The sequence below is a fragment of the Pelobates fuscus genome, chromosome 4, assembly GCF_036172605.1.
Source record: "Pelobates fuscus isolate aPelFus1 chromosome 4, aPelFus1.pri, whole genome shotgun sequence".
Taxonomy (NCBI): Eukaryota; Metazoa; Chordata; class Amphibia; order Anura; family Pelobatidae; genus Pelobates; species Pelobates fuscus.
The window spans coordinates 50,212,947-50,235,249 of record NC_086320.1 but is presented as its reverse complement, the minus strand read 5'-3'; the positions used below and the strand labels follow the sequence as shown (position 1 = coordinate 50,235,249).

The 22,303-nt window shown below is 40.0% G+C and overlaps 1 protein-coding gene across 11 annotated transcripts in view; it reads right to left on the bottom strand.

Annotated features, from left to right (window-relative positions):
* RIMS2 (regulating synaptic membrane exocytosis 2) overlaps positions 1–22,303 on the bottom strand; it is a 627,382-nt gene that overhangs the window by 227,016 nt on the left and 378,063 nt on the right. For 8 of the 11 annotated variants that reach the window (XM_063451154.1, XM_063451156.1, XM_063451152.1 and 5 more), the window contains 2 exons: positions 22,111–22,223; positions 4,582–4,712 (listed from right to left, as the gene is read on the bottom strand). In XM_063451154.1, the coding sequence (XP_063307224.1) occupies positions 4,582–4,712; positions 22,111–22,223 (244 nt within the window). Of the gene's footprint in view, positions 1–4,581; positions 4,713–17,377; positions 17,426–22,110; positions 22,224–22,303 lie in introns of all 11 variants that reach the window. The other 3 variants (XM_063451151.1, XM_063451153.1, XM_063451158.1) reach the window with 1 other exon arrangement.

The following is a 22,303-nucleotide window of genomic DNA, read 5'->3' as shown; positions in this document are numbered from 1 at the left end:
TAAAAAAACAAAAAATCAAATGTATTATTTAAAAGATTCTAAAATCACACCAATTTATCATATAACAGTTATTTTAGCATTAACCATTGTATATGTGAGAACGTGCCTAACTCGTCTAATTTGGGAATTTCAGGAACGTGCAATTATCTGTTTGAAAATTTCTGGATGAAACATGGAAAAGAAGAAAATGAAGGAATGCTTAATTTGATAACTGAAGCCTACACTGGCCTACACCGGTAATTGATTGAGAAATTACTTTCACAGTCATTTGGATGAAAACATTCCAATTAAAGTTTTTTCTTCCTGCAAACTCAACCATTTGTGGAACACATTTAAAAAAAAAAAATGTGTGAAGTTTAAGATTTGAATAATTGTCACATCACCACAATACCCAAATAAAGATATTTTTTTTCCTTTCAATCTACAGGATGTTGTTTCTGTTTACACATAGAGAAGAAGAGACATAGCTTATTGTAATTGAAACCTGCAGGTTTTGGCCTGAAAGATTTTTATAATGAAATGGATGTGTGTTCATATTGCTTATCTCAATGAGACATGGTAATGACCTAAGAAAAGATAAATAGCCTAATTAGAACTATCCTACTATTTTACAATGCACCGTTAATTTAAAAAAAAAAAAGACTAATAATGCCCAGATATCTGTAGTAAAAATATTTAACGAGAGTCATATTTAATTAAAAAAGTGTTACTTCTCTCGGAAATTTTATTTTTGAACAAACCGGTCAATGGATATTTAGATATGTTTAAATCCACTTGGTCCATTAATTCATTCAATTATAACTATAGGAATATGTTGTTTAGTACTGCAGAGGATTGTTTAGTACTGCAGAGGATTTTCTCAGTAGCTTTGTATCAACAGCAGGATTATTTGCCAAGTCTAACTGTATTAAAGCTAATGACATAGACATTCAGAAACAGCTTACAAAATCTCTAAAGATTGTAGAAGTGTGAGTAGTGAGGCAAGTATTAAAGAGATACTATAGACATCAGAACAACTTTAGCTTAATGAAGTATATAGATCATGACCCTGCAGTTTCAATGCTCAATTATCTTCTATTTAGGAGTTAAATCACTTTTGTTTTATACAGCCCTAGCCACACCTGCTCTAGATAAAGCGATATCCAAGATGCGCAAGTTATTTAACCCTAGAGTTTTTGCTGGGGCCAGAAAAGCCAAAAGCCATCTGTCTAGCTGAATAAACAGAAGTTCTTTTAGACAGAACCAAGGCTCTTATACTGGCCGAGCCAATTTCTTTGAACAATGCACTATACCAACCTTCTTCCCACAACGTGGTTGACCCTAGGTTGTTAGTGGCCCAAAAGGATGAAGAATTTATGGTAAGTCTTCACAATCTCCATTCTTACCTACTAATAGTGGGGGGCAAGCTCACACATTTTTCCCATGTATGGTCCCTCATTTCATCAGATGCTTTGGTTTTTCACACTGTGTATGGCTATTGCATAGACTTCCTTTCTCTACCTGTTCAATGTTCCCCATTGAGGGAAATAGTTGTTTTTTTTCCCCAACGAGACGCAGACCTTGTCTTCCTGGAAATAAAAGAACTGATGCGCAAACAAGCCATCGTTGAGATTCCGGCCCATACCCTGGGTTACATGAGCAACCTTTTCTTGGTTCCCAAAAAAGGCGAAGGTGTCCGTCCAGTGATAAATTTGAGACAGCTCAATGGTTATGAGGCATATCAGCACTTCCAAGATGGAAGGAGAGCATTGCTTAAGGGATCTTCTCCAACCAGCAGATTGGCCAAATTGTATCTGCAGGATGCATATCTCACAGTGCCTATCACAGTCCAACATCAAGATTTCAGCAAGATCAAGAACTTCCTGCAGTTCACATGGTAGGGCAGGAAATGCAATTCAGGTGTCTCCCATTCTGACTTTCTTCGGGTCCATGGTGCATTTTCATTCTGGCTCAGTCTATTAAATTAATCCTGACATACCTTGCCTGGACTTTGACTCTGTTAGAAAACCTAGGCTTCCTGATCAAGTGGTAGAAATTCATTATCGTTCCCATGCAACAAATCAAACTTCTGGGTCAAACCTTCCAGTGCCAAAATTAGCCAATATCAAGAAGGAGATAGGCGAACACTAGCAATCTCTCTACTCTCTTTCAAACAACTGTCGAGAATGTTAGGCCTTCTAGCGGCATCTATACAGGCCATTTTTCAAGGTCTTCTTAGCTATCAAGCCCTACAACGATTACAAACTTCATCTCAAGGGCAGCGCATCATACACGGATATGGTAACTCTGGACTCAGAATTGAAGGACGAACTCCAATGGTGGCTTCTTCACATAGAAGCTTGTAATTAATGCACCATATTCTGTACAGCTCCAGATTTGATAAACAAATCCGACGCAAGTTGCCCAGTTGGGGCGCTCAATGCGGAAATATTTCCACCAAGGGCAGATGGGTCAGATTTGGAATCGACACTCCACATCAATAGTTTGGAACTTCTGGCCGGTTCTTTTGCAGTCCGCAGTTTCTCCCCAACTCAAGTCCAATGCGCTATCCTTCTGAAGATGGACAACGTGTCAGCTGTCCGCTACATCAATCACCTGGAGGCACAAAATATTAAATTCTGACCTACATGGCTCGCGATTTCTGGCAATTTTGCCTAAAGCACGGCATTTCAGTCACAGCAGAATATATTCAAGGTCTCTCCAACACTACGGTGGACTGGTATTCACGCCAACTCAGAGATTCCAGCGACTGGCACTTGGATTCCACAGTCTTGAAATAGACCTTTTTCGCTTCTCGTTTGAATGCTTAACTTCCTCATTTTTTCAGTTGGAGACCAGATCCGACAGCACTGGCTATGAATGATTTCTCCCAAGATTAGTCTTCCTCAAGAAATTACGCTCTGCACTGATTCCCCGTTGCCTTTTCCATCTACGTCGCCAATCCGGCACCTGGTGATCGTGGCTCCTCTATCACCGTCCCAACCATAGTTCCCTCTGCTTCAGGAGATGGCTATCGACCTTCCAAGTCTCCTTCCATCTCGCAAGTGTATTCTTCAGGATCCAGACAGTCTGACTCATCCCCTTGTTCTCCAAGGTCTCTTGCATCTGTGGTTGATTTCAGGGCACCTTGGTCGGTCCAGGGAGTTTCGCAATCAACTCTCCGACTTATTGAGAACGCATGAGCACCCGACACGAGACAGACTTATAAAAATGCCTGGAGCAGATGTCATAGTTGGTGCATGAAATTAGATTTGGATCCCATATCGGCTTCTTTTATGTCTGTCCTTATTTTCTGACTTCTCTGTATGATGAAGGTAAAGCCTATCGAACTGTGAACCTTACCGACCTTACCAATCGTCCGTTTCTGCTGGTCATCAAAGTTTCGATGGGACGCCTGTCGGTTGACATCCTGTCATATTTCGACTTCTCTTAGAAATTTTTTTGCCCATCCACTCGTACCACAATACTCTGTCTTGTGGGACGTCTCTATTGTTTTTAATTTTTTTCTTGCAAGAGGGTTTCTGACGTATGAGCTCTTGATGTGGTTGCTTGTTCCTTTACTCCAGAAGGTGTCCTCTTTGACATTTCTCAGAGGACAAAAACCTCCTCTAAAATCGTTTTATACCCAGCTTTCCCTAAAAGATCTCTCCTTTGCCCTGTTGCATACTTATAGGAGTATGAACTTCGTCCCACTACGTTACGGAATCCTTTGAAACGGGAACTCTTCATCTCTTTCCAAAAGTCGCATCTTCTGGTGTCTATCCTAGCCTGGTGGGTCAAATACTTTATGTCTCTAGCAGGTATTGATACCTATGTGTTTGCGCCTTATTTGGTTCATGGGGCAATGGCTTCTAAGGCTTCCTTGATTGGTTGTCGCTTGGAGGATATTATGAGAGCGGCCTCCGTGTCATTAATAAATTAATTAATTAATAATTAATTAATAAAATCATGACTTTACATCATGTTAATAGTAAAATCTGTGAATTAACTATGAAATAATTATTACATGTAAACTCTCTCTTACTTGTTGTATTAAGACCACATAGAGGAATTTCTTCATTGACCACTAAGCCAAATGCTTGTGCATCTAAAATATCGTTCTCCAACAGGTAGGTCGCCAGGTTGCTGCCACGAGATTCAGCAAACCAGGGACATTCAACGCTTCATAGAGGTTATAGTTCAACAAAAGCTAGTGGGCTAGCTGTTGGCTACCTCTGCTCTAGAGTGTAGGTGGAACACACTCAGCTTTGCCCCAGGTTAGTTATTCACTGTTTGCTAATTAGCCCCAACATTCCACTAAGAAACGTTCAGTTATATCTACTGACTTCAAATGTAACACTAAGATTTGAATATTCATTTCATGGAAAACCACAACTGAGGATGTTCACATTTGAAGCACTCAGGAAGATTGTCAAGAACCGGGCTTGTATTTATCTGGCTGTTTTTCACTTGTCTCACATTTGCACTACATGTCAGCATATTGACTAGTCTGACAGCATTACAATATGCTTATACAACATCATTTAAAAATCAATCTAGCAGAGCATGTCACATAGAACATCAAAATTCTATTGATCCTACCTTCGATCTGGAAGAAAATAAATTTTAACATAAGGGTTTCTCGGCCTTCCATCGTCTCTTGGTGGCAAATCTTTTGCTCCTAATATAGTGACAATCAATTGATGGCCAACCTTGTCATAACAAAGTTTTATCTGTGAAGAAGAAACAAAGATTATCCCTTTACAATATATTGCAAGACACAACGCTTCAAAAAAAATTTACACATCCATACACGTTGCATCAGAATGAGAGAAATGTTACTAATGAATCTATACATAACTTTTTCATATTCTCACCGAACATGTCTGTATTTTTAAAATGATCTGTGCATCATGGACTTTCATACATTTTCTGTATCTCCAGTACAAATCAATGAGCTGTAGTGTCACCAGGGGCTCAGATTTCAAACAAAGCTCATGAGGCATTTATCGCAGGTACATTTTTTTGTAGCAAATTAAGAGGCAGCCTATTAACCCCTTAAGGACACATGACATGTGTGACATGTCATGATTCCCTTTTATTCCAGAGGTTTGGTCCTTAAGGGGTTAAAGTTCTAGTTGAATTAAGATGCTCAGGTACATAACATTCTATTTCAATGATCCACCTACTTACAACATTTATTCTTTAGAATGGTATAAACTCAATGTACGACTGAGTGCAGAAAAGGACAGGTAGTCTTATATCCAACAGGTTAAGTCAGTTGGCATACTTACCGCCGTGAAGATGATGTTCTTAATCATTATGGAATGATCTTAAAGCCCAATGGTAATAGTATTTACCATTAAATATCTCTACTATGGGTTTTATCACTTATTTATATAAATTATTTACTACATTTACATGTATCACTACAAATAGATGTTTTACATTTATTTGCCCTCTTGTATGTTTTATAGAACACTGTACAGCAAAAGCTCCTGTCCATTAGAATTCATTTTAACGTTCTCAAAGCAAATTTTCTTTGTACGCCAGGAGCTGCTATCTGGAAAGCTAACACAGACAATAAAAAAACTCATAAGAGACATATGGTAAATAAATAAATAAATAAATACACAACAATCTATTGTGGTAAAATCACTGTCCAGCAAAAAAAAAAATATATACAATAAAAAGGGAAGTGAATAAAAACCTATAAAATAAAATGAAACAAGAAAGCAAAAGTAACTGGCAGCTACTAAAAAAAAAAAAAAAAAATCAAGACCTACATAAAGCAAAATGTCAGAGCATGAGACGTCTGGTGGTCAGTGGTGGCTTTTCATTAAAAAAAAATGGGTGACAAAAAATGTCTGCCATGTCAATACCACTAAATGCATACAACTGAAGTGTAAAATGTAGTATAGTAAAACCATTTGGTGGTTCGTAAACCACAAGACAGAGGCTGAGTTGTGTATGGATGTTTCAAGAATCCCAAAACGGCATTACTTGTCCTATATGTTTATTTATATTTAATATTGCTTGATTTTTTTTTAAATGAATTCTCATTCACCTGAGACTGGTAAATCAACCCCAAAAACTGGGATTCCTGACCGAGGAACCTTGAGATTCTGGCCATTCTACGACTCTGTCCTAATACTATAAGCATACGCACACCCACCATGCTAGTCTGCATAAAACACATGACCATTCGTAATATCTGTAAATCACCTCCTGTTTCTGTAATTAAGATTTCATCACTCACATCCAAACACTGCCTGTGAGTGATGGGAGCTCTAGATAGATCAATAGCAGACTACATATGGAAACTGTGGCGAAACCAGCTTCGCCACTGTGAACTGGAGAGGCCTGGCTGCTAGCCTCCTGCCCTGCGACTACGGCCCCTGGACATATTGCTCTATAAACACTATATTTGGGCATGTAATAATTTATATTGCTGCTACTGGCCCTTTAAAATCAGCGATGGACATATTGGGACTTTTGGGACTACTGTCCCTTTAAGACTGTGAAGCATATTCTAGTGTACTGCCTGTAATATTGTATATGTATTCATGTGTTAAGTTTAACCTGGGTGATATGTATGCAGCATTCATCTGATTGTTCGGTAGAATCACTCCATTCATTATATTGAGTGAAACTACCGAACAACCAGACCACCCAGGAATAAGTGTGCCTCCAATTACCGTTTGCAACAATGTTGCAAACAGGTAATTGGCAATCCATGTAATGTATTCTTTGTCCTCTGGGTGGCCGCCATTCGGGAAACAAACACGTGGCGGCGGCCATCTTAAACTACCGAACAGCGGTGTTTTGCCGTCGAGTGTCTGGAACTGAAATCGGACACTCGACTAGGCAAACACCGCTGAGACCTCCAGACTTCCAGGATTTCGTGGGGAAACTACCGAACGGCCCGCCGTTCGGTAGAAAGAAACGTACGAACTAGGGGATTCATGCGAATCTCCCTTAGTCTCTATAACACCAGTAATTCGTCTGTTTCATTCACTTGTTTGTGACCGACCGCAGGGCCAAAATGCATGGAACTGTTTTCGGATACTTTACCCATGCGGTCGGTCAAATCTTTGGAACCTCATATCTCCCCAACCATTCATCCGAATGACCTGATTCTTGAATATGTTGTCCCCCTGAATAAGGGCTATCAGGGGATACCTGTTTTGGAGGTGTAGCATATGTATTTGGGGTACATCCAGGAATTGGGGAAAAGGGTGTACGGTATAATTATGTTAAGTGTTAATCTAAGGGGAGGAAATGTGTGGGAGGTACATCCATGTGATTGGTTAATTTCATCCTCCCCCTGGGAGTGTCCTGTATGTACGTGTTTGTAATAAAAGCCAGACTGGGTGTCCCAGTCCAGAGTTCTTGCTCAACCCTCAAAGCGATGTGTCGTCTCGTTCTTTGGGGGAATGGGATTGTATGCTGACTGCCAGGAGTGTAAGCCGATGTCTGCTTTTCTTGTTCAGCTGTCCCAGTGTTCGTGTGGTTCCAGTCGGGAGAATGGTGTTTGCAGTAGCTGTCTGTGCATCTGGAAAGGGGATTATCGCCTAAACTGGGTTTTACCCTCTTGTAAGTGAAACGGTCCGTTACAGAAACATAATCCCTCATCCTCCAATTCCCATAAAGAAAGCACTGGGAGATGCGGGCTTAACACCAGTAGGTGTGCAATTGGAAAGCATTTGACCACCCTCTTCTAGCTACTGATTTACAACCTACATTTAAAGGGCAACTGATTATCTGAAGGACAACCCGAGTACTTTAGATTATTTTAACAGGCCCCAAGCATGTTACTTAGTAAGTCCAGTGTAGCTCCCAAAATTCCAGCAGATTCCTCAAATATAAAGACCATTTCTTGTAATACTGCTATGTTATCATTATTTAATGTGCTACATAGACAATCCATGTTACAAATAATTCATATACCGGTATATATATATATTTTATATTTTTAGGAACTGTGTGATGACGGGGTCATTGTTTAACTTATTTCGTTAATAGATATTATATAAAATCTCTAAATTTTCACTCAATTTCCATTTTAAATTTCTGTTATTTTGCATTAACAGATAAAAATGTTGTGCTATTTTTATACAGAATATTGAGTTTTCATCTCTATAATTATAAGAGAGAGGAAAAAAAAATTGAATAAGCAAAACACCCAAATCTCTGGCAGTAAAATGTACTTTAGCTGCTAATTAAGGATTATATCAGTACAATTTAATTATATTGGGTGAGAAGATACAAGATATGCTGCTAATTGCATTTTGTGAGTCTTTTTGTGTGGTTTTGTTAATTTTTAAGGCACCCTAAAATAGAAACTGGCCATTTAGACTGAAGACAAATTATCTTATTTTTTTTTTTTTACTTTTAAAAATAATTGCATATAATTGATGTTTCATACCCATTAAAAGAAAAAAAATAATGGCATGTATATATCAGTCCGGATGTAAGTGTGGGGATACCATATTGAAGTGTCGACATGTTGACTTTGTTTGATGTAAGGTAATAAAAGTTAAGTTTTATTTTTTCAAAAGTCCAGAGAGTGCTATCATCTCTTTACTTTTTGTATTTTGCCTGACGAGCACCGGTGAAAGGAGTGCAAGATATTTTTTGTTTATATATTTATACATATATATACTGTATTTATCGGCGTATAACAAGCACTTTTTCTCCCTGAAAATAGGGAGAAAATCATGGGTGCGTGTTATACGCCGATATCCCATATTTACTTACCTGTCTTGAAGCGTGGGCCGGCTTCACAGCGCGCACCGCGGTACTGGAACTTAAATTTCAGGTTCCGGTTTCCGGCGGGACTGAAAGGAAGTGTGCACACTATTGTGTGCACACTTCCTTTCAGTCCCGCCGGAAACCGGAACCTGAAATTTAAGTTCCAGTACCGCGGTGCGCGCTGTGAAGCCGGCCCACGCTTCAAGACAGGTAAGTAAATATGGGACAGAGGGAAAGTGCACTAGGGGACACTATGGGAGGGGGGGCACTATGGGAGGGGGGGAAGAATACTATGGAAGGGGGGGAAACACTATGGGATGAGGGGGGGAACACTATGGGATGAGGGGGGAACACTATGGGATGAGGGGAGAATACTATGGGAGGGGGGGAGAATACTATGGGGGGAGAATACTATGGGGGGGAGAATACTATGGGAGGGGGGGGAGAATACTATGGAAAGGGTGGGACACTATGGGATGAGGGGGGGAATACAATGGTAGTGGGGAAGAATACTATGGAAGGGGGGGAAACACTATGGGATGAGGGGGGGAACACTATGGGATGAGGGGGGGAACACTATGGGATGAGGGGAGAATACTATGGGGGGGGGGGGAAATACTATGGGAGTGTGTGGGAGAATACTATGGAAAGGGGGGGAACCCTATAGGATGAGGGGGGGGAATACTATTGGAGGGGTGGAAATTTCCTGGAATTTCCTTCTGAAAATGAGGTGCGTGTTATACGCCGATAAATACGGTATATATATATATATATATATATATAATACATCTTTAAAGTCCACCTACTCAGGAGAAAGAAAGCTTGAAGCCCCTGATGTATCCAACATACCCATTCAGTTTCTTGTTACCCCCTCTGCCAGTCTGTCTCGTCTTTAACTCTACCGTCTCATCTTTCTATCACTGTCTCGCACTGCACTTGGCTCTATTCTCCTGCCCCATCATCTTCTTCTGTTTCTGTCTCTTCTCAGATACAGATACCAAATTTATTTTCCCAATGTTGGTCTGTCTATCTCTCCTGTCACTATCCATCAGTTTTTTTTAACCTTAATTACACTTAATTTGACTTTATGAATTCTACTTTCCCCACCTTCTACTAGCATTTTACATTGTCATTTCACATGTCTCTATTCCTTGCTGTGGCAGACCTACGAGGAGTGTAGTCGATGCAGCCTGGGGACCCATCAAGTGACAGATACACCTAGGGACACCCGATGGGTATCTTTGATCAGGGCCTCAGTCGAGCACAGCGGAACTTTAACAGTAAGACCAGGTACCTGTATAGATCTGCTTTTCAGTTGCAGTGCTGGGAGGATGTGTGTACAGTTCGGGGAGACAAGGGGACAGAGAGAATAGAAACATAGAAAAAATTTAAAGTAAAGATACACATCTATACACACACCAATATACACACACTCATCCAAATTATTGCATGTATATGTGTGTATATATGTGTGCATCTTTGTGTTTGTGTATCTATGTGTGTGTCATTGTGTATATCAGTATGAATGTCAGTGTATAAGTGTATCTGTGTGTATCTTTGACAGTATGTGTGTGGCACTGTGTATATATGCATACAGATCAGCATTCAAAAGCAAAGACTACACCCGAAACTACACCCCTGCACTGACATAGCAACACTTCATACAAACATGTCACTGCAATCAATGTCAACACTACATGCAAGCATACCCTTTTATTCAAATGCCACCATTATATATTCCTTTTGTATTACATACAAAAACATGCTAACACTCAAACACACAGACACTGCTTACAAATGTAACCCTGAAAATGGTAGATTCCTCAGCTGGCAAGTGGGAGTTGTATGACAGATGATGACATAAGTTTTGTCCATACTTGTGCTAGAAAAGGGGCCCAAAAAAATGTCTTGCAACAGGCTCCTCTCTACATTAGTTCTGCCACTGATTACTTAACTCTACCATAGGCTTGAGCAAAATGTGTGCCGGCTGTGCCCAAATTGTCCTTTTTGTCACCTGTTTACGTCTCAATGGGCATTTGTCTAAGTTTGGAATAGTTTGTTATGTTTTTGAAGAGAAAACTATTACTATATATGTATATGGCCACTTGTATGATAATTAGTTTTGCATCTCATCATGTAATATTTTCCTTTTTAAGTAAGGTTTAGATGGTATTGTCCCCTGAGTTCATAGTCTTATGTAGTGTTTGTGCGTGTCTGCATGTGTGTGAAGGAAATCATGTACGAGGCGCTACCTGTGTGTGATGAGAGTAATGTCTCATACTTCCTGTGTGTGCTGGAGTTTTGTTTGCGAGTGTGTGGAGGCTGCTTGAGCATGACAGGAGTTGTGAGTTGCTGTATGTCACACAAGCTGAGTATGTAACTGTATATATGAAATGTGTTGGGATCTGTATGTGCAATGGTAGAACTGTATCTGTGACTGCATGGTTTATGCAATATGTGTGTGAGTGTGTGGTGGCTGCATGAGTATAAATACACACAGACATCTATGTAATGGCAGGTGGAATTTGTGTGAGCATGTATTGGATTGGGCTGCATGGGCTTAGCGGCTGTGTGTGCATGTGTGTGCGCATTTTGGGTGGTCCTCCTTGAGAAGTATAAGGACACTCTGACAGTGATACACTTTGATCTTGATCTACCGGAGGTGTTAACCACACACTAGCTTGCTGCAGAAAGGGATGCTGGGTTGTTAACAAGAGCACCTGTTTTTGCACTCCAGGTGAATATCTGCTTTGCATTATGGTAGCCAAATCTGTATGTAAATCAATTTCAATTCCTGACTTGATGAACCTGCACATTATGCAGACCTTAAAATACCTCTTAACACATCTTAATTAATAAGAAGTATGTTACACAACATTAGTAGCTAGCAAACACGCAACTTTCAAACTGGTGGTCATTGCAGGCTATTACCAATAGGACCATTAGAAAACAATAAAATTGACAAAACCTAATTTCTGGCATACTAGTTGATCCATGAGGACTGTTTTTTAGTACCATCATGTTGATCTCATATATCAGTCTAAAACAGTGATGACTAACATTTTACACCAGAAATTTATCTTGGGGCATTATACTCACATCTGCTTAGACACTTTACCTATTTACTTACTGTGGCGAAACCAACTTCGCCACTGTGAACTGGAGAAGCCTGGTTGCCCGCCTGCTGCCTTTGGACTATGGACCAGACTTTATGGGAATGTGATACCCCAGATAGCTATACCACTATTCATATAATGAAAGACTATGGGAAAGACTTTAGCTCCATGGCAATTGTACTGTGTGAATAGGATCTGCGCGCTATTCGGTAGTTTTGTGCGCTCAGATCCCAGCTATCTGGGGATATGTGAAATGTCTGTGTGTTATGGTTAAAAAGTAACTTTCTGTATTTTAAAGTGTTTTATGTCTTTCTGTAACCATGTGGTTAATGGAGTCTGTCTCTGTGCTGGAGATAATTAGATTACTTCTCCAGCACAGAGAAGGCTCTGTAAAAAACAGTCTGAGCTGGGAAGCTAGGGGTTTTAAAAGATACTTTACTAACTTTTGAACCCCTGGTCTGATCCATGCCATTTTTTAATATGTTGTTCCCCTGAAGGAGATTGTTGATGCAGCTGTGCAGCAACTGCTTCAAGAGAACCAGAGGTCACGTGATCTTGAGTACGATTTCATCCTGTTAATGGTGAGACATGGTCAAGGAGATGAGGTAGCCGATATCCTCCTCCAACACAAACCAGAGAAACCCAAAGTAGAGGACTGCATGGAGTGGTACTGGAAAGGCCCCCAGCAGGCAGGTGGAGATGGGACCGAGGTCTCTCTACCGGCCTTACAGGGATGCTGGGCAGTCGGCCCAGATCCCCAGCGGCAGTGTGTGTCCCAGGGAGCAGAAGGTGCAGTCCTTCCTCCCCAGCGGCAGTGTGTACCCCAGGGAGCTGATGGTGTCATCCATCCTCCCCAGCAGCAGTGTGTAACCCAGGGAGCTGATGGTGTCGTCCATCCTCCCCAGCGGCAGTGTGTAGCCCAGGGAGCAGAAGGTGCCGTCCTTCCTCCCCAGCGACAGTGTGTACCCCAGGGAGCTGATGGTGTCGTCCGTCCTCCCCAGCGGCAGTGTGTGTCCCAGGGTGCAGAAGGTGCAGTCCTTCCTCCCCAGCGGCAGTGTGTACCCCAGGGAGCTGATGGTGTCGTCCATCCTCCCCAGCGGCAGGCTGAGTTACAGGGGGCAGAGGTAGTTGTTCCTGCCCCCCAGCAGCAAAGTGATATGCCAAGAAGGCAGTGTGAAGTGAAGGGAGCGGAGAGCAGCGTCCTCCCTCCCCAGCGGCAGTGTGTACCCCCGGGAGCTGATGGTGTCGTCCATCCTCCCCAGCGGCAGTATGTGTCCCAGGGAGCAGAAGGTGCAGTCCTTCCTCCCCAGCGGCAGTGTGTACCCCAGGGAGCTGATGGTGTCGTCCATCCTCCCCAGCGGCAGGCTGAGTTACAGGGGGCAGAGGTAGTTGTTCCTGCCCCCCAGCAGAAAAGTGATATGCCAAGAAGGCAGTGTGAACTGAAGGGAGCGGGGAGCAGCGTCCTCCCTCCCCAATGGCGGTGTGTGTCCCAGGGAGCAGAAGGTATCGTCCTTCCTCCCCAGCGGCAGTGTGTACCCCAGGGAGCTGATGGTGTCGTCCGTCCTCCCCAGCGGCAGTGTGTAACCCAGGGAGCAGAGACAGTCAGTCTCGCACCCCAGCAGCAGGACAAGAGAATGAAAGGGGAGACAGCTGGTCTCCCTTTCCACCAGCAGAGAGAGTGGCAGGAAGAGGAGCCTGCTAACACCTCTACCCAGCGGCAGTTTACCGTCCAGAGAGAGGAGCTTGTTACACCCTCTCTCCAGCGGCAGCCTAACCCACCAAGGGGAGATGTTAAGCCCCACATCTGTGCAGATGGGACCGTAGTCTCTGCACTTACAGCACCAGGGGTAGGGACGGTCGGTCCTGTCCCCCAGCCACAGAGCGATATATCCAAAGGGGAGACAGTCGGTCTCCAGCAACCAGGCTCCAACCAGACTACTCCCGTGGTAGTGCTGGCAACAGGACAGAGTACCGCTGGTCTCTGCCCCCTCAGCAACCCACCAAGGCAGCCTACCAGTCCCCCACACAGCCGTGGTGAGGCACCTGAACCTGGACAAAATTCTCCCTCACCCAGGTGTAGTAACTGTTTATTGTGGGTGGGCTGCTCTGCTGTTTCTGTTTTGTGGGTGGGTTGCTGGACTAACCAGGGCACTGACCAGCAGGAGGTCAGGTACCCTGTTACTCTAATTGGTAAAGGGGAGAATTGTGGTGAAACCAACTTCGCCACTGTGAACTGGAGAAGCCTGGTTGCCCGCCTGCTGCCTTTGGACTATGGACCAGACTTTATGGGAATGTGATACCCCAGATAGCTATACCATGGAGCCTATTCATATAATGAAAGACTATGGGAAAGACTTTAGCTCCATGGCAATTGTACTGTGTGAATAGGATCTGCGCGCTATTCGGTAGTTTTGTGCGCTCAGATCCCAGCTATCTGGGGATATGTGAAATGTCTGTGTGTTATGGTTAAAAAGTAACTTTCTGTATTTTAAAGTGTTTTATGTCTTTCTGGTTAATGGAGTCTGTCTCTGTGCTGGAGATAATTAGATTACTTCTCCAGCACAGAGAAGGCTCTGTAAAAAAACAGTCTGAGCTGGGAAGCTAGGGGTTTTAAAAGATACTTTACTAACTTTTGAACCCCTGGTCTGATCCATGCCATTTTTTAATATGTTGTTCCCCTGAATGGATTGATTGTGGATATGTATTTTTATGTGAATGTGATGTATGGTTTTAGAGTTAGGAAAGTTGTGTAAAAGTATATTTTAAACTGTATGCATAATGAGATTATGTGTCACACTAAGGGGAGGGGATGTGTGGGAGGTAACATCTATGTCATTGGTTCTTTTATGCCTCCCCCTGGGTGTGGTCTGTATGTGTGAGTTGGAAATAAAAGCCAGGCTGGATGAGCCAGTCCTCAGTTCCTGTTTAACCCTCAAAATGAAGTGTTGTCTCGTTCTTGGGGGGAATTGGATTGTAAGCTGACTGCCAGGAGTGTAAGCGGATTGTATGCTTTTCTTGTTCAGCTGTTCCAGTTCGGAGTGTTATCTTGTATCCAGTTCGGGAGTTTGGTGTTCTGCAGTAGCTGTGCCTGTCTCTCAAAAAGGGGATTATCGCCTAAACGGATTTTATCCTCTTGTAAGTGAAACGGTCCGTTACACTTACTTTACGTAGACCCGTTAATTATCTAAGCATTGATAAGATACAAAATGAGTTGTTATGAAGCTCCAGAAAATGTTAGTGTGTAGAAATTTCACTCTCACATATTTTGCACATGTTCATGATTGTCAAATCACTGTTTAAGCTCAACTGACCTACAAACTATTACACTATACAGCTTATTGTTTGCTCGTATGGACATTAATATAAATAAGTGCTTTTCGTAGCTTTACAAACAGCTCATAAAACGACAATTGTGCAACAATACCGGTAGTTTTTCTTTTCTTTTCTTTCAGTAATGGTGGGGTGTACAGAATATCGCTGTGTAAGCTGTTTCTCATCACTTTGTTACACATTGGTTAAACAAATTAGAAAAAAGGGTGACACTCTATGTAATGAATATTATAAGGGATACAGAATGAAAGGGTGGCAGCATGCACTGACGTTTATACGAGCTATATAAGGGTAATAGGTTTATTTGCTAAGAGAGGCAAAACATATGTACCTGAATAGTGTGTGAGTACTCTGCATGAACTTTTGTTGATCAACGCAAAAGTTAGCAGGACATTGTATTGCAATAAAAAGGTTTTATTGATAAAGTCCTTTAATATATGAGACTGAACAAATTTGTCAATTCTTGAACAAAAAGTATCAATAATAGGTTACTTTCAAGTGATTTTAATTTTTTTTTAGGTACATATAATTTTGCCAATCTTTCACTTAGAGGAGCACCTATATATTGGAAAATGCAATAAGAAGCATGTTATGTTTTCTTAATAAAAGCTTTAAAGAGACTGTGGCAAAACAAATACAGATTGTCAAATATTTACATAGTATGTTTTTGAATTGTGGTGTATGAAACATACAATGCCACGGTATCAATACCCATCTATGCACACAGTTTGTAATTATTGTTAGCGATATTATGGTTTGTAGGTTGTGTGTGCTAAGCCATCAATATACATTCTGAAAACTTTTATTATTGGGCAGTATTAGAAAGCGTTGACATTATTATTAAATATTTAAGGATGTGCTTTATGATTAACTCTCAAATGGCAATTAGTACAGGATGTGTTAACATGAAATTAATATAATTAACATAGATATATGGAGTGACAATAGACAATTATATAGATATATTTTCCAGATTAACATGGAAAATCAAAAGAGAAATCTTACACTTAGAATATGCAATCACAAACATTAAATTCATGCAGACAAAAAATAGATATAGAGGGGCTTATTCACTAAAACATGTTTTCTGGTTAGTTGAAAATAGAGGGGTAAATGCCCAATTTATTTTGCATTATTTTGTAGGTTGCTGTTCAGCTCACAATAAATAACTGTTAAATGAATAATTATCATATAAAAACTACTTTCCAGGTTGCATATTTGAATTAAACCTTTGATGTGTATATTTACATTATAATAATTATAATCAAAACTTTTTTTAAAAAATTTTTTTAGCTGCTATAGAGGAAACAGATTTATATTACCATTAATAATGTGGCATATTACATTAAAGTAAACACGTATTATATAAAAGGAATGCCATAGGCATCAAAGCAATTTTAGCTTAATTAAACAGTTTGGGTATAAAAATCACGCCCCTGCAGTCTCATTGCTCAGTTCTCTGCCATTTAGGAACAAACATTATTTAATTTTCAATCGAAAGTTAACTTACTTTAGAAGTTTTTTCTCTCTCCTGCTCTGTAAATTAAACTTGCATCACACACAGGTTGCTCCTGCAGGGTCTAGCAATCTATTAACAGTGCAGGAGATAAGAAAATCTAAACTAAATAGAATGAAAAATAAGGGAAGTTTTAATATCAGATCTCTCTTTACAGTAAGTGTTTTGGAAGGCTGTGCATGTTGCTTACAGGGAGGTATGACTAGGGCTGCATAAACAAAGGGATTTAACTCCTAAATGGAAGAAAATGGAGCAGTGAGTCAGCAGGGGCATGATCTATACACCAAAATTGCTTCATTACGCTAAAGTTGTTTTGGTGCCTATAGTGTGCCTTTAAATAATTGCATAATGTGTACCCCTTTTCCCATAGTCCAATTGCTTTTATACTGTCTTGTGTACCAAATGTGCTAACAGTTTCTTGTGTATATAGCACACGCAGAAAAAAAACACAGTACATCATTGTCTCTTTAAAGTTTCTAAATGTTTGCTTTTTTTTTTTTTTTAAATGTTCATGCAGAACTCTATAGATTGTTCACAAGATACGGTGTGCAAATTGCTAGCAACACGCTTCAAAAAACATGGGAAAACGAACCAAACGTGAAGTTTTCCTCGAATGCATTTTCCAAACTAAAAAAAGTGAACACACAACTTTAGTTTCTTTCAGGCACAAAACAGCCTTTACCTGAACCCTAGGGATAAAAGGCGTAGTTCTTCTATTAAGGCTTTCACTCTGGTAAGCAAAATTAAATAAAGAAAAGAAAAAGAAAGAAAAAATAATAAAGCAATAAAACGAAACCAAAGAAAGACAACAAGCTGAAATTAAAAAGAATTCAAAACAAAAACACAACTATCAAAATTAACATGAACAGCAACAAAGTACACAATAACGGGGACTCTTAACATTTAGAGATATTAGATCTAACTTATCGTATTCATTTGATCAAACAGAGGCTAGTGATTGGAAACACATAATTGTTTAATGTAATGGCATTTAAGGTTAAACACAGCGAGATGGCAGTTTGGGTAATAATTGGCCTGAAATGTTCATTATTATTATCACCAGATGTTCCCAATAACTTTGAGTGTGGTGACACACTATTTGGTGCCCGACACTTAAAGGGTATACTACATGGGCATCAAAACAATTTTAGTTGAAGCGTTTTTTGTGTACAGATCATGCCCCTGCGATTTCAATGCTCAATTCACTGTCATTTAGGAGTTAAATCACTTTGTTTCTGTTCACACAGCCCTAGCCACACCTCCCCTGGCTGTGACTCACAAAGTCTGCATTAAATAAAAATAGATTATGTTTCAATCAGATGTTAACTTCAATTGGACGTCTTTAACTCCTGCTATGTAAAGTGAACTTTAATCATACACAGGAGGCTCCAATGGGCTCTAGAAGGCTATTAACGGAGTAGGAGATAAATTCTATATTAAACAGAATGTGCAAAAAGGAAGTTTAAGCATTAGAGCTAAGTGTTTCAGAAGTTACATGCAGGGAGTTGTGATCTAACTCCTAAATAGGAGAAAATTGAGCAGTGAGACTGCAGAGGCAAGATCTATACAACAAAACCACTCCATTAAGATAACTTTGTTTTGGTGGCTACAGTGTCCCTTTAACTTCCTTAATGCCTTCATAAACATAACAGCTACCATTTGTGGTCCTTTTTCCCCTGTCCATTTTGGACATAAAATTGCATATGTCATGTGTTAAATGTAAAGCAGTATGACAAGTTTTAAAGCAACATTCCATGCACCAAAACCTCTACAGCCTGCGCTCCTTCCCACTGTAAGTAGTCAAACCATGAATGCTATTCCCTGCCTCCACTACTAATGCTGGAGAGCCAGAAGTTCCTAAGCAGGAACTTCCGTTAATGCTGCCGAGCTAAGCCCTCCAATGCAAGGCTTAGTTCATTGGCTGCAAGTGATCCACTGACGCTTAGGAACTTCCGGCTCTCTGGCGTTAGTGGTGGAGGTGAAGAACGGTGGCAGGTAGACCTCAGGTAATAAGTTAAACCGCTCAATAACTACTTCAAACTATGATATTTTGAACTACTTTGAAATAAGATATACTTTTCCTATAAGGTGTACTTGCACAGCAAACACTGAACGTGTTTCATCTTTTATTTTACAAAATACATTCCATATAAGAAAATAATAAGTTCTGCAATCCCTTTCCACAATAACACTACTTATTATTTAACAGTAACATTGGGACAGCATGTCACTCATGGAGGTTTTGTTTAGTCCATGATGCTAAAGATTGTTGTGGATGATCTCATTTATTACATTTCTGTGTAGCAGAGGTGTGTCCCCCTTACTACCGTAGGTGTGCAGCCATTACTCTGTAGTTGATGTAATCTAGGGATGGACTGACCATTTGTGCACTCAAGCAAGGCTCGGGGGCCCAGGATATGACAGAGAGAGGACCCACGAGAGTCCCCGTTGTGCTGCCGGTTTGGTGCCCATTGGCTTGTGCTTGACGCACTACTTGATTTCAAATGATGCATGCTCGACGGCCTTCTTTAAATCTGGACAGGGATTGGAACTGAACCAAAAATATAAGGGATATGCAGTTTATTCAAAAGAGAAGACTTTTTAAGAAAATTGAATTTTCTCAAGACTGATAAAAAGTTGAAATGATGTATTAAAAGATGAAGTTCTACAGATATGATTGATTGATTTTTTTTCTTTGTTTCTGAAGTGTTCACCATGAAGAATAATGTGTTTGTATGACCAACATACAACAGATGGTATAGTGTCAAGCTAAACCTCCACAATAAATTTGAAATATTCACTATATAAGTAACTTTTAAAATGTAAGAGATGTATAACTGAGGTAAAATAAGTATTTTGGACTGTCAAGTGGAATCAAATTTGAAAGAAATTATCATCTTTATTTTAGGTGCATTGACCATATTGTCAAACCACAACTACATAGGCTTCACTTTTCCAAAATGGATGCCTCAATTTGGTAATGGGGGAGCCTGATCTTCAAAAAGTTCGGGATGGGAGATTGACCTGCCCAAACTATAATTAATAAAGTTCCTTTAAATTAATATGTAGATGTGCATACTAATAGTGATATATCAATCTGTGAATTTTTGTAGGCTACTACTGTAATGGTTGTACCTACTTTAGTACCGAAACAGCACATATAAGAGCCTAAAGATTCACTCCAGACTCCTAAAGCACTTTAGCTTGCTGAAGTGCTTTTCTCTGAAGAATGTGTCCTCTTTTTATTTTACAAAAAGTGCAGACTCAAATAGAAATTGCCACTTTTATAAATTAACCTTGTTACACCCCCCTTCGCTGTCAATCATACAACGAGTCATGTTACTTCCTGTTTGTTTAGCGCAGTGGAGCCAAGAGGCAGCAATTGCTCAGAGCACCTGCCTTGCAAAGACTTCTCATTGAGCTGCATTGGGAAGTCTTTGATTGAGCAAAGGCTTCAGACAATAGATCTTTTTGCAAGCAGTTTTTAGACATACGCCACTGAAAATTTGAGTAATTAAACGCATATATATTTTCATTGGAGGTATATCTTTTAACCAATGAGTTTTAATTCTTTCTTGGATTTGGGCAGTGGGGTGTCATTTTAATGTTGTAATAAATAACATTATAACTGGACGTCCTCACTGCAAACCCCGTCCTGGCAGCAGCCATCTTGATTTATCAAACCCTTCCCCCTCACAGCCTCACATTAAACACACTCACAATCACATAAAAAATGTGATGACCTCTCTACATCATCTGTAAACCCATCCTGTGATCATATCGACCTTGATCTGCTGCAGTACTCAGGTCTATGTGAATGTATTATCTGTAAATCGTATTTAAAGAAAGACTCCAAGCCCTATTAAAACCTAATGGTTGGCTACAGGTGCAGCTCCTATTGTTTTTCAATAATCCCAGTTTATAGCACACTTTCCTGGCACCCAGAGCCCTCCTTTCTACTTGAGATGCAAATAGGAAATTTCACTAATTGATTATTGTTATGAATATTGTATGGGTAAGCAGAATTAGAACTTCACCCAACTGATATAGGCTCCCTATTACATATATATTAGGACTAGTTAAATACTAATACCTAATATTAAAAATAAAAATTGAGTTTTTTTTCCTGATATTTCATTATTTTATAATTAGGGTTTATTGAGGTAATAGACTTGAACATTAAAAAACAAAACAAAAAAAAACACCTCTAACTTGATTTGTGATTATTGTGTTGATGCAATCATTTAAAAACCATTTACAGATGAATGACAATTCTTTATTAAATTAAAAATAGTTTATATCAAGCATGTCAAACTCAAAGGCTAACACGGGCCAAATAAACAAGTTTTAAGTTTATGTGGGCCGCAAAAAAACAAAAAACTTCAGTTTTCATAGAAACTTAGGTTTATTTAGAAAAGAACAGTATAAAAAAAGTCGCCTAACTGACACTGGACGTCCTCACGCTCGTAGGGCTTCAAGTAAACAAAAGAGCGAATTTATTTTAAGGAAATGAGCATTTGCATATAACCAATGTTTTAGTCCAACTACCTTGACATAGTAAGAAGAGGTTGGTAATGGGAATGAAATGGTGAATGTATGCTGTTGCACAGCTGTAAAAAAACAAATTACGTTATCTTGATTTTGAAGTCCTAGGAGTGTGGTCTGCACTTTGGCTGAGATCATCAAACTTGATGATCTCAGCCAATCCAATGCTTTCCCATAGGAAAACATTTGGAGCCTCTTGTTCATGTGTGGCAAAACGCTGGGCGGCCAATCAGCATCTCCATGGGGAGCGTTCAGCGCCTCCATGCAGACCCTCACAAAGCGGCCCCAGTGCAAGCGGGCCGCAAATATACTCATTGTGGGCCACATGCGGCCCGCGTGCCGCAGGTTTGACATGCTTGGTTTAGATGTACTGTCATAACCGGTTGAGGATTAATATTTTGCAGGTTAAGCAAATCTATCATTTTTTTTGTTACAAGTTTACAAGTTTTATATAATTTCACCTTGTTAAAAAAACTGCAGTGGTAGAAACAAAACAGGACAAAGCAGAGTGATGTTCAGTCAGGTAAGCACAGTTCCCGACCAAAGATCATTTAAAGAGCAACGCTCAGCAAAGCAATATGGGAATTAACAATTTTCCTTTAAATGTAGGGTCATCATGGATGACACAATAATTCAGGGAAATATGTCAGGAAACGCTTACGTTTTTTCTATTCATAACATTTATTCTCACTTAATGCCAGGTGTTCTAAGGTTGCAGCACTATCTAAAATATATGTATTGGGCACTGTTGGGGGTAGTGCACTTCTAATCTTAAACTACAGCTTCAAAATAAGACATTTGTAAGCACCAATTGATGTAACCGAATATGAAACGAAATAACAAGTGCAAACAAGAAATGATTTCACTTACTGAAATTTGTCCAGCTAAAAACTGGGGAACATCTCGCAACATTCCAGGGCTCATGGGGGAGGTAACGGATATAGAAGGACGATCCATTTTCTGAGACTCAAATGAGCTAGAACCTCAAATTTAAAAATAAAATTTTTCAGTTAAGAAAATCTTAAAGCAAGAAAAAGTTAATTATTTACACAATCATATCAAC